This window comes from Sander vitreus, chromosome 23, assembly GCF_031162955.1.
Source record: "Sander vitreus isolate 19-12246 chromosome 23, sanVit1, whole genome shotgun sequence".
Lineage (NCBI taxonomy): Eukaryota > Metazoa > Chordata > Actinopteri > Perciformes > Percidae > Sander > Sander vitreus.
The window spans coordinates 14,603,402-14,618,665 of record NC_135877.1 but is presented as its reverse complement, the minus strand read 5'-3'; the positions used below and the strand labels follow the sequence as shown (position 1 = coordinate 14,618,665).

General features: G+C 42.5%; 1 protein-coding gene across 1 annotated transcript in view; it reads right to left on the bottom strand.

The window, feature by feature from the left end:
* sema3aa (sema domain, immunoglobulin domain (Ig), short basic domain, secreted, (semaphorin) 3Aa) overlaps positions 1 to 9,562 on the bottom strand; it is a 34,609-nt gene extending 25,047 nt beyond the window's left edge. The window contains exon 1 of the mRNA XM_078242806.1: positions 8,806 to 9,562. Coding sequence (XP_078098932.1) covers positions 8,806 to 8,911 — 106 coding nt within the window. The 5' untranslated portion in view covers positions 8,912 to 9,562. The remainder of the gene's footprint in view (positions 1 to 8,805) is intronic.
* Between the last annotated feature and the right edge of the window lie 5,702 nt (positions 9,563 to 15,264).

Genomic DNA, 15,264 nt, shown 5'->3' with positions numbered 1-15,264 from the left:
CAATAGTGGAATAATGAAATTGCATGAAAGAAAGGCGACAGGGCATTAAATTATGTTTATCTGAATGTGTGTACGCGCCACTGCTGTGAGTGTGTGTTTCAGTGACATTAAAAATAAAAGCCTGACGGAGAAAAACACTTGACTGAGATTCAACAGATGAGTAATATTTCATTAAATTAATGCAACACTGTTAAGTGTATCTCTTGTGCATATATACAGGGAAGGCTCAACAAGGGGAGAGTTTTTTTTTTTTTAAAGTAAAAAAGTGATGTCAATGCAAACGCCACATTTTACTTGTTCATTTCCTCTTAGTTGACACAGCTTTCTTATTCTTCTGCTGTTGGCAAAAGGTGCGTGACTTAGACCCAAAAGGCGTGTTTCTGTGGTTTCTGAGAGTGTGTAAGTCTGTGTCTGTGTATTACTAAAGATTTACTCAATTGACAGACAGGAAAAAAAAGAAAATTGCAGCTCAAAAGGAACTGGCGCAGAGAATTACACATTTATTTTTTAAATACAAGGCTAGCTTTAGAAAAGCAAATACACACAGTACTGTAATATCTCTAGTGGTTTGGTTTGGCATTTCAATCTCTCTTTCTTTCCCAACCCTGCCTCTGAATTCTTCCTTTTTTCTCCGTGTGTGGTGCGGTGTACGTTTTTCCTGCTCTCATGATGGCCTCGGCCACAAAACACAGGTGTCAGAAAAAAAGACGAGACAGCCGCCCCATGGAAATTTGCTGAGAGCTTTGCTTAACAAAGTGTTCAAATATTATCCTAAGCTCAAGGATATCCACACAAGCATCAAAAGTTCACCTCCCCGCTCTTACTCGCTCGCTCCCTCCCTTTCTCTCTCTTTCTAAGCACAGAAGCAGGTGTGGGTTGGTTTCCATGGTGACCCGTCTGTTTAATACAACCTGGGCCGTTGAATTTCTCATTCAGGTGCAGCTGAGTGACAGCTCTGACAGGAAATGTGCTACCTTACACAGTGCCGTGAACTTTACGATTAAGAGCTCGTGTGTGTGTTTTAATCCAAAGGAACAGAGAATGTGTGTATGAACAAAGTGTGTTGATTGATTATTCATTACAGCCGCACTAAATATGTGAGAGGCTTGCTGTTGAAGCCATAGTGATATTACGTTTCAGAAAGAATGACTGTTTTCTTTGATTCCAGCTTTGCAAAACATGGTTTCAGTTGAAATAGAAAGTAAATTTTCTGTTTCTCAACCAAAATGACTCACAGCCATAACTCATTGTCAAGTACTGTGTCATCTGGGACATTTTAATACCATATTCTGTCCCGTGAATGTGACTCAGAGTATGTTAAACCATAGGATATGTATCAGAGGGACTAACAAGGAAAACGTGACCACATCCCAAACCACAAGAATCTATATGAGTAGTCTAAGTATGTTTTGAATTTCACCATACAGCACCATTCATCTCTCTCAACCCAAATACTAGACTTCCGCATCACCGCACGACATTGAGGTAGAAAGACAAGCGAGTGAGGGGGGGATACTAATCATAAGACCACAGTATACAGGAGAAGAAAAGCAGAGAAAGCATGTGAATAATGAATGATAAGTAGAGACAACAAAAAAGAGGATAATGAGGCAGAATCATAAGTGCAGAATAAAATAAAACACACATAACAAAAGCAGTTGATTATGGAACCATTTCATTAATGTGTGTCTCCTCCTGTTGTTGGAGGGCTGGACCACAGAGAGTGGTTTTCCACCAGCGCTGTGACCACAGACGGCTAGAGGCCTGGCCATGCCTACCGCAGAAATCCCACTCACACACCACTAAATGCTAACTGTATTACCAGGCTGCTCAGCCTCTCTGGTTCGTAATACTTTTAAGGAAAAACACACATACACACTTACAAATATACACATTTGCTGCTGTATGCAAATAGGGTTATCGACACAAACTAGTTTGAATATAAACAAACGTGCAAAACTGTGGATCCACACACACACACACACACACACACACACACACACACACACACACACACTATATCACTCCTCTGCAAAGCTGTGCAGAGAGAGGGAGATAGTGTTATTGTGAGGCAGTTTGATGGATGGACTTTGAGAGGAACCAGGCTGTGGTTAGCGTGGTCATGTCTGGAGCCACTGCCTGTTAGTGCAGCCTGTCAGCTGTACCGTGTAGCTGAATGTCAGCTCTGCCATTTTATTAGAAATTAATGAGGCAAGGCTACAGATCTGAATGTGTCCCTGGAAAACTGTGACAGCAAACACGTCGATGCGAGAGAGACACTCAAACACAATTCCACAGACACAGATGCACATTTTAGCTCTGCACACCATTATTTAAGGTGTAACAAAATTAGGTCTTGTGCAATAAATGAGACCAGTGTCTGCAATTTCATCAAATGCATTTGCACTAGAAAATGATAATAGACAGAATCCCAAATTCTTAAATTATATAAAGTCAAGATTAATGTTTTACAAGGTTGGTAATTATTTATCATGATGCTTCTGGTATTTATAACAAATAACAACTCTGAGGGTAAGAAAGAAAAATATCATTACTCCACATTGAGATTTAAAGGCACTAGTATTTCAAATCGATTTCAAATTTAGATTTTGATGAGGTATTTTGATGATTGGTAAAGTTGGATTAAAATCTCTAATAGTGGATATAATAGTATACATCAGGGCACATCCTTAGTAGCATCAATCCTGTACAAAAAGTCATTACACACTCTACTTTCTCTACTTATTTAACATTTCTGTTTCTCTGCCACTCCCGTCTTCGTCTTTGTGTCCGTCTGTTGTCTATCAGTCTTTCTGCAGAGATGTCCCCCTCATTTGTAACACGACTCTGTTCAGATTGAATGGTGCACCCTTTCTCCATCTGACTGACGAGACTTAGCAGGTGGCGGGACTCATTCATACCCGTGGTTCAGCAATCTGCACCACGTTGTAACCCAAGCCTACATCCCAAACACAGATGCAAAGGCGGAGGGTATTTTTCCTGCGTGCTTATGTACACACAGACAAAAATGTACACTGAACACACACATTTCCTCATTAATCTTTGAGAAAACACACACTGCACTGACAATACATCCTATGAGCATGTGGCATATGAGCACACATCCAGTTTGTTTTTGATAATCGTTTCGGTTTAAATAAAGGTTTCCTAAGAAAATAGTACTGTAATTATGGAACCTTTTATGAACGCTGGGGAAATGCACAGCATTCCAAAACACACCAACTTGGACAGCAAACTACAGACACATATGCAAACGAAAGGTCATAAAACTCATAGATTATACTAGCATATATTGCAACATGGGTAATGCACACACTCTAATCGCTCCTTTAGCCTGCCTCTATTAGCTTTAATCACATACAATACCATACGTTAGGTACAGAAAGAAACAACCCATCAACGAACAATATCACACTCTCTCTGTATTAGTGCATACTAATGCAGAGTGTAAAACTTCAATGAAAACAAGTGACAGAGTTTTCGGTGACTTGATGAATGGCTTTTTTTGTTTTGCAAGTGCGTGGTGTCATTGCACAATTATCTGTGTGGCAACAGTAATACACACTTACATACACTTAATTACTCCATCTTTCAACTTGTGGTCAGGTATGTGAATCAGTGTGAGGAAATGTAATATATTTGGATGTAACATAGGGGCATAATTGAAAAGCAAGCTAAGGCAAAACATTTGTTTATACTAATGTAGCTCAGCGTAAATTCTGTCAGGGAGACTTCTATTACGTTGTCTCTCTTCTCTTTAACTGATCAGCTGGGCAGTGGGTGTTACGGTTCTGTATACCAATTAGAATCGGGCATTTATGTTCTAACCAATCACAGCATACTACCATGTTTTAAATCTGTTCTCTCTCCTGCTTCTGTCAGTTGTATTTTCAGACGAGAGTGTAACCCGCCTCCTCCCCTTCTACCTCCAGGCATTTTCGACGGTGTTCTCGGTCTTCTCTCGGCTGACGGCTCGTTTTTACGTCTTCGGATTTTTCTCACCACCACCAGTGTCTAGATTCCATTGGGGGATGTGTTTGCTTTTCCTAAACATTAGATTTTTATAGATACCCCTTTACAATGGAGTCTAATCTCCAAATAATTATGTTTGTACTTACTTGGTTATATCTATTAATAAATGTTTGCATATCTGCAACGGAGTCTCTCCTGATTGAATTGGAATGTGGCTGTGTGGGAGCAAAGATGAGGGTAGTTCAGTGTGTGTGTGTGTGTGTGTGTGTGTGTGTGTGTGTGTGTGTGTGTGTGTGTGTGTGTGTGTGTGTGTGTGTGTGTGTGTGTGTCTAAAGAGAGTTGAAAAGAAGGATAGCCAAAAGATATGGATCAACTGGGCAGCAATCAAAGAGACAGGAAAAGGAGACCAGCAACAACAAAAAAAATACACACACACACACACACACACACACACAGCCTACTTGAAGATTGTACTTAGGGTCTGCGGTGTTGTGGTTCCTTGAGAAGCGACCGAGCCGCAAGAGAGGGAGGAGGGGGTAGGAAGAAAAGAACGATGAGAAAGAGAGAGAGAGAGCGGCAGACAGGGGCAGACATCTCCGAAGTTGGCGCGTAAGGAGAACACCTTATAATTATCTACATCCGCTCTGTCAGCCCAAACCCACAGAATGGACAGATACAACAGAGAGAAATGGAGAGCAATAGAGAGACTCATTCACATATAAAATAATGAAAAGACTAAGATACACTAATAAACCAACACACATGCAAAAACCCACAAACAGTACATATTTTTATAGGCAGACACGCCCACACACACACACACACACACAAAAACACACACACACACACACACACACACACACACTTGGGATGTATTATGGGGCTGAGTCCAGACTGCGTTGAGTGCGGTTCCACACCAAGTGTCTATTTTGAAGGGTTGTAAGCCAATTCCAGATTCCCTGTCTCTTTCTCAGTCTCGCTCTCTCTTTCCTTCTCAGTTCCACCCATCCAGCCAGCATGGGGTGGCTGCGATGGCATTAGGAGGTCATACAGAAGGCTCCATAATTACCCATGCCGAGGGTAATTATCAGGTTGTTTGACGTTGCCTTTTAAGTGTTAAAGTGCCGCTCACTGGCTCCTTTTTAGGGAGCACAATAGGGCCAGGTTTTGCAGTATCGTGGATCTTCCCCCATACTGTTTGTATTCACTGTGTTCTGTATGTGCATCGACCGACCTTTAGGGGTCAGTGTTCCTCCTGATGGCTTCTTAGAGTATGAGAGGGTGCTATAGATGAATTGTGCTCAGGAATGTGATTGTGTGCAGGTATGCATTGATCCAAGGGAGTATGTCATTGTTTTATCCTTGCAATTCACATGGTTACTGTATTGTGGAAGTGCACTGAATAATCTTGATTGTGCAACATTAAAGCACTACTATTTTAGATCACGATTGTTGCGCTTTGCTATGCAAGTCCAGGTTATAATGACTCACTTTCAGTAGGAAATCAGGTTGGCATTTGTTTCCGTTAAATATTACAACATTGTTGTTTGAACAAGTTAGCCTTTGCTGAAGAGATAACAATATGTGTAATATCTTTGCTAAGCAAGATTATTTTAACTTGGACTTGAGTTTACCTTATGTCTACTTCTCCTTACAGTATGTTCCGAAAAGCTAGTCTCAAGGAGAAGAGAAAATCATTAACTCTTGTGATCATAGTTCTGTCCCCATGAAGCCAGATCCTTTTAGCCGGGAGAGATGTCTAACTGACCCCACTGGGAAATCATTTACTCTGCACTTGCTGCGCCAGCCATCCCACGAGAGGTAATTTTATCTACCTGCCTCCATTTCTCAGACATTCTACTCTCTCAAACTGCTCACTCTGCAGTTGTTCGCCTGTCCTTTCCAGCAGAAGACTATCAGTCCCTGGAGGCGTGTCATCAGCACTCATTTGAGAATGATTTCACGGGACCCTGCTTGCATGCTGAGTGTTTATTTGACTGCCCCAAATCACAGGCCCACCTTGTTCTTGCGACTGTCCTACTCCTGGGCCTCAGTCTCTCTTTCACTCTCTACTTGTGTGATCGTCCCACTCAAGGGCCCAGCATACTCTTTTGCTCAGCGTGTATTTGACTGTCCTTCCCAGGAGGAATTCCTCCTTGTCGTTTATTTGACTTAATTACTATGCCGCCTTCGTGGAGGGAGAGGGGATGAGTGACACTTCACTTAACGACCAGCCTCCCTTCCTTATGCGTCGTCTAGTGTATGTCTGCCAGCTTTTCCTTCGTTAAAAGCAAATCTCCTCCCCTCCACTGTCACCCCCACCATGCCTCCATCCCTCTCTTCCTCTCTCCAACCGCCACAGTGTGGGTGTTAACCGAGAATCGTCCCCCGACAGGCATCAAGAGAGCCATCAAACACCTGTGGGCCCGAGACACAAGCGCAGACACTGTCGAGCAGTGACACACAAAGACATTGGCACACAATACACTCTGATGCCTTTACATCCCATGTTCACTCACACAATGAAATTCACACAGCAGCGGAAACCAACAGCAGTTTGCAATTGCACATAACTGCAGAAACACTGATTCAACAGCACAATAAAAGATACCGATTTGTGAGCTTATGCATACGTGCACGGGCACACGCACAAAACCAGGTGTCTAATTATATGGGTGCATGCCAGACCCGACACATTTTTGCCTCGCTAAAACACACACAAACTCGCACACCCAAGACACCACTACACAAACTCGCACACCGAGACACCACTTACAGTCTAAGGGGAGGCAATCACAGGAGAGGGTGTCAAGTCCTCACACCAAGATGTGGCAAGAACATTCACACACACGCATACACATAAACAACAAGGCTTTGATGTACTTCTAGCAAAAATGATTTTCCATACACTAAAGTACATCCACATCATGACAGGCTACTCTTTCCATGCAGACCTGCTGTATTGGTTGGACGATACACATCCATCACTCGTACAGTCAGTCAATGCAGACTTTGATGCTTGATGACATATCTCTTGTCTAGTATTGTTGTCAGCAACATGTTCACTTGTCAGACTGAACAGTGAAGAGGATCACAAAAGGGGGCAGGAGGGAACTATATTCACATTCTTTAAACAGATGGCTGTGTAAAGAAGGGATGACATTTTCCCATCATGCCTAGAGGCTCTGTTTTGTGTGAACTGACATAATGAAGCCCAGGGGAAAAGATGACTTGTAGCAGGTAAGTTCAACTATGATTCTTTCCAGATTTATTTTGTTCGCATGGTAAATGCATGTCATCACCCTTTAAAATCCTTTATCTTGATATGCCACCAAACCACAGTGCCCTCAGGACACGCTGAAAAACCTTATTAAATGTTACAAAAGATTTAGAACACAGACATTCGCCATACACACTTAGAAGTTAAAAGGGTGAGGAAGGGAAAATATACGTTACCAAAATTACAACTTGCACTCCATGTAAAGAATAAAGCGTGTCACATAGCAGGCCTATAAACATAAGTTATACCAAACGTCTCGGTTAAAGATAGAAAATGAATTAGAGTGACAAACATCACATTCACCCTCTTCATCAGTGAAATTTTCCCTCAACGTACATTGAAATTATCTGAGGAACCAAAGCTTTTTTGTGACAGTCAAACACACAAGAGGATGATGCTAAACAACGGCAAATTAGCCCGTTCATAAATTTTAAGATGGCATGTTTTATGAGAGAAACAGGACTAAAATAAAGAATCGAGAGACCACACTCCAAGCCATATACTTTCGGTCATGTTTTAGGACAAAGAACCACAATGGTCTCCCTCACTGACATTAAAAAGCAAAAAAACTTCCCAAAATATGCCAAAAATGTTGCCAGTTATTTCTAGCTGAGATGAAAAGTCTGCTATTACAAAGAGCCTGATTTAGTGTAGGGTGTGAGAGAGGAGACGAGAGAGAGAGAGAGAGAGAGAGGGAGGAGGAGAGGAAGAACCGGCGCTCCGCAGTCTCCCCTCAAAATAACACAGAAGGAGAGAGAATAACATGTTTGCTGTATACGTCAAAAACTTACACGTGCACGATATAAAAAGGCACGCGAAACTCCCTCTCATTCCCTCCCAATACAGTCTACTGCACATGGATTATTTAATGCACACATTAAATCAACATGCATGTGTAGTTTTCCATTTAAACAGAACTCTACAACTTTTGGATCCATTTAGGATATAGTAAATGAGAATTTGGGAAACCTGCATGGCCCCTTAAAGAAAGGCTCTGTGTCATGACTGAAGCAGAGTTTTTGGGACAGAAGCCATTAAAACAGAGGTTCCACTGCATGTTCGGAGCACTTAACAGGGCTGTACAGTACTAGCAGAAGGGGACAGCACAAGGGGAAAATTGGTACAGGGGCCAATATATACATTTAACTCCAGGCAAGAGCCCTTCCTCAGCATATGGAACCAATCTGACTATTTGAAAGAAGAATAGTGAATTCTAAGAGACAGACAGAGCGAGTGAAAAGGAAGGAGTGAGTTAATGGGAGAGAGCAATACAGAAGGTTAAGCAGAGAGTTTGATGCTATGAACAGACCAAGAGGGAGAACGTGAATGAGAGGGATACAGAGGCAGAAATAGATTCACAGAAATAGAAGAGAAAAAAGGGATATTCAACATAAGAAAGAATGGATGAAAGGAAAAGCATGAAAGAGCACCCACGGGCAAGAAAAATAAACTAGACAAGCTACGTTAAAAGCACCAGCAACCACCGCGGTCCCATATCCTGTAGTCAGGGGGAGAACAGAGAATGGGCTTACCCTTGTATGACAGCTTTAGCCTGGGTACGTTGTGCTTGGGCTCATCACCTCTTCCCGGCTGCACCGCCCCGCACAGCAGCACTAAAATCCCAAACAGGTAATCCATGGTGCTGGAGTGCTGCTGGCTGGCCTCCAGACCAGGGGGCACTCACACCCCGACCAGTGCCTAGAGATGAGTGTCTCCTGCTGGGGCACACCGAGCCTGGACAGTCCCTCCACGCAAGCCCTGAAAGTGGAGGCTCCAGGGAGGGGAACAAAATCCTGGTTGTGTTTCCCCAGCTTTGAGAGCAGACTGTAGTGTGAAGTGGGTGGAGGGGTGCCACTCACATGGCTCCCTGTGTGGAGGTCCAGGCTATATAGTCCCTTGTCTTATCTGCTCTCCCCCAGGTGAAGGCTCAGCAGGGCTTCAGCTTGGCGTGAGATGAGAGGAAGAGCCTGTGTAAAGGTAAATCAGATCACTTATCCAAAAGAGTAAGGCTATCCTTTTCTGGAGAATCTTTTTTTTTTTTTTTTTTTATCTCTTTCTGTCTTCTGGCTTCTTCTCTTTGAGCAGACACTCACAGCAACCCTCTAATCCTTGTGTGCGGCTCCACCAGACTGCGAGGGAGAGAGAGAAAGAGAGAGAGAGCTACACCATCCACGGGAAGAGAGGGGAGGGGAGGGAGAGCAGCTGAGTGAGTGAGAGAGAGAGAGAGAGAGAAGGGGAGTGCTGGTGAGAGAGAGAAAGGGGGGCGGGATGACTTGAGAGCAATGATGAAACCAGTATACTGGATAGGAAGTATAGTGGATGGTTAGGTTTTTATAGTGTTGTCTCTTCCGCACTTCCGTTTCTTTTTTTGTTAGTCATCAATTCTCCATTTCCTTTATGCTAATATCTCTTACGCCAAAACTCAAACAAGGCATTTGCAGGTTTTAAAGCTCCTGCCACTTGATTTGCAGGTCTACTGTATGTCCTGAGGCAAAAGTCAGATACAGGATTGACACACTGAACTGATAGCTCCCAAAAAAATCTAATTTAACAAAGCAATGTTTCAACCTCACAGAGATCTGTACTGATCTTATCGGGATTCCTGCCTTCAGTTTGTATTTTTTGAGTCAGCATCTGTAAAACATTTTGGATGTACGCAAACTATACTCTTGAGGTCCATGTCCTTAACTTAAATCTGTGCGTGATTTGGTTTACATGGATATGTCCATGTCCATAGAGTAGGATTCAGTTTTCTGGTTAACGTTGTTCCGTGGTAAAAAAAAAATGTGGAAAGTGTTACACAGTCCTCCTCAGTATAGTTTGCCCATTTGTCATGGAACTATATGCTGACATTTTTTAAACTTGTAATTATTTTTTGAGCACTTTAAGGACCATCCATAAATGTTCAGACTGATTTGTTTGCCAATAGAGGCTAACATTAGATGTACAAACAGGAGTGTTTTCAGGATTTTGACAGGTAGAGAATTTGGAAGGAATTTATATGTTACAGCTTTTTCATCATCTGCAATCACCTTACAGAAAATATACCATTTTCACATATAGGAGTTCAGTACCGGTGAGAAAGGCCAATAAAGGATCCTCCACATTATCGCTTTAAATTTGCAATGCATTGTGGATGATATTTGAGATTTTTTTTTCAGGATATTTAGGTTGAAACATGGGATTGAAGTGAGTTTGGGAGTTTTAAAGAATCAGGCTGGATGACACGGATGAAGAAAAAACAGTCACAGTCCTGGGAAAAGTTGAGCGAAATAAATCAGGGCCAAGCAAGACAGAGCAAGAGGGTCTAATTTCTATAATAGCCATATTATGTACACTCCAAACTCAACAAAGTAGATTAAAAGGAAGATTACTTAAAAAGGCCTGTCTCTCTTCTTTTGAGTTCAGAATTTACATATTTTTCAGAGAGTTATGAGGAGTATTGTACATAAATTACAAGTCACAATTTTCCCACAGAGAGTATAGCCTTTGAGTGTGTGTGTTTTTGACTTATCCAGATGAAAACTGCCGGTTGAGGGGAACACATGCTGGTAGTTAACCGGTGTAGTCTGAGACGGATCCTGTATCTGGTTAAGCCATTCACATCAGCAGAGCAGGTCAACAACACTCCCCCGTGCTCTCAACCCCCGCTAGCCCCTGCAGGTGTGTGTGTGTGTGTGTGTGTGTGTGTGTGTGTGTGTGTGTGTGTGTGTGTGTGTGTGTGTTAGTGGGCACCTCCTGCTTCCTCTCAGAGGGTGAAATAGCAGTGGTGAGGTGATAAAAGCTTTGACAAACAGGAGTGCTGATGTGCCAACTCACACATTAATAGAAAACAACCTGAGAATTGGGCTGGTATAGTCAGTGTGTACTTGTGATATAAGGGTACCCTCATATTCCAGCACTCCCACCGGTGCTTTGTGTTTTGAAACTATTGTTGCTGCATTGTAAAGCATATTTGAACTGGGATTGTGTGTGTGTGTGTTCTATAAAATACTTTTCTTTTAGACAGAACTGTTGGTGTCCTAAATCATTCCTGGAAAAGTTAAAAGAAAAGTTATATGTGTGACATCTGTATCCTTAAAGGAACACCATCCTTAAAGGCTTCTTCCAGTTCATTGGAACTTGGATATTATTTTAACAGTTTTAGCTATCCGGCTGCCCTCCGAGATAACTGCTGAGATCTGGAAACACAGCATCTTTGCTAAAAAAAAAAAAGTCTTAGCCAAAGTTATCTAAAAGAGAAAATGAAGGCAAACGGTAAGATGATCATAATTTACTACTAATAATAATAACTACTGTACTTAACATAGTTGTGGGCACCCAGTTTCCTGTGTGATAAAGGATTATACTGAATTTCAGGTGCATTTTATTTCAGGTGTACCTCCAAATGAAGTGTTTTAGATAATCTGGCTAAACAGTTGACTTGTTTAAAATCTATTTGATTGTCTAACTTCTGTTTTTCTTGACTCATCTGACTTTTTTGCAATGTCCCCATGTTCCCAGATCTCAGCAACTGACTTAGTGAGTGCATTGTAATTAATAAAAACTATGGCTAAATCTATGAAAATAAGACCCGGGGTGTAATATGAAGGGTTTGTCTTAAAGTCATGTTGACCCTTTATCTGTTTTAAGTTGTTCTGAATGAATCTTGATGTGTGCCTACATGCATCCATGTCATCCATTGTGCATTTACTTCCACAACAATGGCGCCCACGTCCTTGTCTCTCATCACCCCTTTAGTCTAAACAGCCTTTTTAGCTGTTTACCCAAAACAAAAAGATGTGTCGACAGACACATGAATTTACTCTCTTCTCGCACTCAGCCTTTGTCAATCGACCTCTGCCTCGCTCCTCTGCTCCGGTCAGCCACCTTTCTCCCATTTATCTGCATTAGCCAAACTAATGGCAGCCTGGCTACCTGCATCGATCTTCACCTGCTGAGTGAGATGTGCTGGAACATGCCTTTATGGCTTGCCCTTTAGGGAGTGCAGCAACAGTCAGACCTATCCTTGCCGATCTATTTGTAACAACTCCCCAGCACCCCAGCACCCGGAGTGGCCCTGAGTAATGACGACTTAATAAATGGTGACACGCCGCTGGAAGTGGAATGAGAAGCCCATTGAGAAGGAGCTTCCAGAGGCTTTCAGCGCCTGCCGGTAAAAATAGAAGAGGACATGAGACACCCTGCTTATGAGGACACAGCGGATAGGTGTCAAACAGGTCTGTGTGTGTGGCGAGTGTCAATGTGCTGTTACTGATATGATGCTGTATCTTCATCCGGTGGTATGGGAAGTGCTGTTAATGTTCTGTGTATGTGTGTGTGTGTGTGTGTGTGTGTGTGTGTGTGTGTGTGTGTGTGTGTGTGTGTGTGTGAGAGTGTGTGTGTGTTAGTTACAGAAAATGATTATGGTAACATGACCCCAGATATCTGTTTTACAGAGAACATCGGAAATGTCTCACCCTGTACACACTGCCCTTTGACCTTTCCCCTTCTTTAGCACACGCCTACAAGCCGGTCTGCTCACCTCCTAACTGACCCAACGTCCCTGAGGCCATTGCCACTCCTAGCACAGAATTAACAATTGCTGTTTCGATAAATGGCATACGAAGTTCAAGGTACGGACAGCCATCACTTCCTTTATGCCAGAGGAGTTCCTCTTCCTATGAACTCCCTGTTCAACACCACCTCCTACTCCCTGTTACGGGAGGTCACACAGCAACCCCTTACTCAGCAAATGACATGTCCAGGAAACATGGATGAGGAAAAGGTGGGAGATAGTCAGGAAAGACAGAGGAAGAACAGTAGCGAGTAGTGGGTGTTATGACCAAACCAAGCCTTAAAGCTGCTAAACAGGTCAAGGCAAAGAGACTAGAGTGAGTGTGTCTTTGTGTGCGCAGGTATGCACATTGGGGGGGCTGTATCCATGATCATATTACACCATAAAAGATGCAGTAACAGATGACAAGTGAGGAACGTGAAACTGTAAAACATCAGTACATGAGTGTGTTATACTGACTATGTTTATTGCAAAAGGGAGGCTACGAGGAGGCACATAAGTTAAGGAGATAACTGTGCAACTCTGGACTTTTTCGTCACACACATTTGACTGTAAAAAAGGAAGTTCACCTAATAAATCCCCAGTTGCGCATGCAGTATTTCACAATTCAACATTTACCTGAATGTAAAGGCATAGGAAGAAAAGAAAAATAGAAAAAAAACATCTGTGTAGGCAATCATTATTGTAACTCTGTAAACCTGTGTGTCTCTGTGAGAGCTGTACAATGAGCTATATATCACACTATATGAAGCCTGAAAGTACATCTCCCTCAGCATGTCAAAGTGCCATCTCAGGTTTCTAATATTTCCAAAGACCAGAGAAAGAGATAATTTTAACAGGAAAGACATCTGGAGTGTGATAGAAAGAAGGTCTGGCAGTTACGTGATTAAAGACACACACCTTGCCGTCATTCTAAGTAAAGAATTAACAATCACAAAAAAATATAAAATATTCCCCCTATTTTATCATCTGTCCAGTCAAGTGCTGACACCTGTTTTGGCTCTTGCATGCTCTTTTTGCCCTACTCTTACTCTTCAAACAAAGTGGCGGTTTCATTAAAAATCCATTCTAGAGCTCATTAACAATGCTTCCTCTCCAGCAGAAGTGCCTTCAAACCCCGGCGGAGGGAAATGGGAGGTTTCCCTCCATTTCATCGCTTCTCAGAAGGTCAAAGGTTGGCCTGCAGGTTTACAATGGGGTCAAGCAACCCCATCGTGTGCATGACGATGCTTGGGTAATCTCTTTTAGCAGGGGCCTTCCATCTACACATACATACACGCAGTTCCATGCGTGCACATGCAGTTTCCGCATCCACTCAAGACAAGTACGGGAATGAGAGAATAAATAAACAAAAGTGGAACCACATTGCAACATGGGAGAGAAAACACTACCGAGCTGTAACATCTGTTGCAATGAGGGAGGGATGAGGGGAAGTTGTTGGGCGTATTTATTCATTGCTGATACATTTCCATCCATCTTCTGGTGACGGAAGTCTCCCGTGGAGCTTTGCCTCACACAGATGTGTCCGCTCCAGTCATTCAATGACGGTGGTGCAAGGCTGATCCGGGAACCGTTTACAGGAAGCGAGGACATTTGACTGAAACGTAATACTGATTCATAAAATCTGATATTTTCCTGCTGACGTTCGTGTGGAGGAGGAGGACGGAGGAGCTATTTTGTCAGACATCAGCTGGTGTGCACTTGTTGAGCAACAACATGTCCTGAGCAGAGATGTAAATGTCTTCTTCTGAAGTAAATTATAACAATATACACTATATTTAAACCAATAGGCTTTTTAAATCAGAGCAGCTGAACAAGTATAATGTCACAAATGAATGACTAAGATAAAAGACTTCAAACTTGTTTGAGTCCAAGGGAAGCTCATCATGAGGCACCACTGATGCAGAAAGGACCATTTGAAATCTTGAAGTGAGGGGGACGTTGACTAATCCAAGACCTGAAGGATTCCTTTAAATCGTATGTATATGTAAATGAAAAACACGCCATTTGTGAATGGAGGCTTGTTGGGGGAGGACTTAAGTCCGGGGTTGGGTTGAGACAACAGTGGAGAAGCTCATTATTCCCTCTATATGGCCAAATTCAGGGAGCTTATAGCCCTTGGAGAAATCTGCTTTCCCTCACCCCTGCCTCCCATCTACACCCACAGTCACCCACAGTGAATAGAACCTCTGAGAGATCTCTCAAAGAGCATAAGCTTCTCAGTGAGGTCGCTGAAATTAAAGTGTAACCTAATTGCGTGGTTAGGATTTGTTAAGGTGGGGTAGTAATGATGAGACTAAAAGCAACCTTGTTTATTCCATGTCCACACTAATTCAGATGAGGTTAAGAAAATTTAGTTTCACTTCTTCGGATTATTTTCTTAGTCGCCCACGCTGAAATAACAACAACAAAAACTACTTTAAGCCTGCATCAG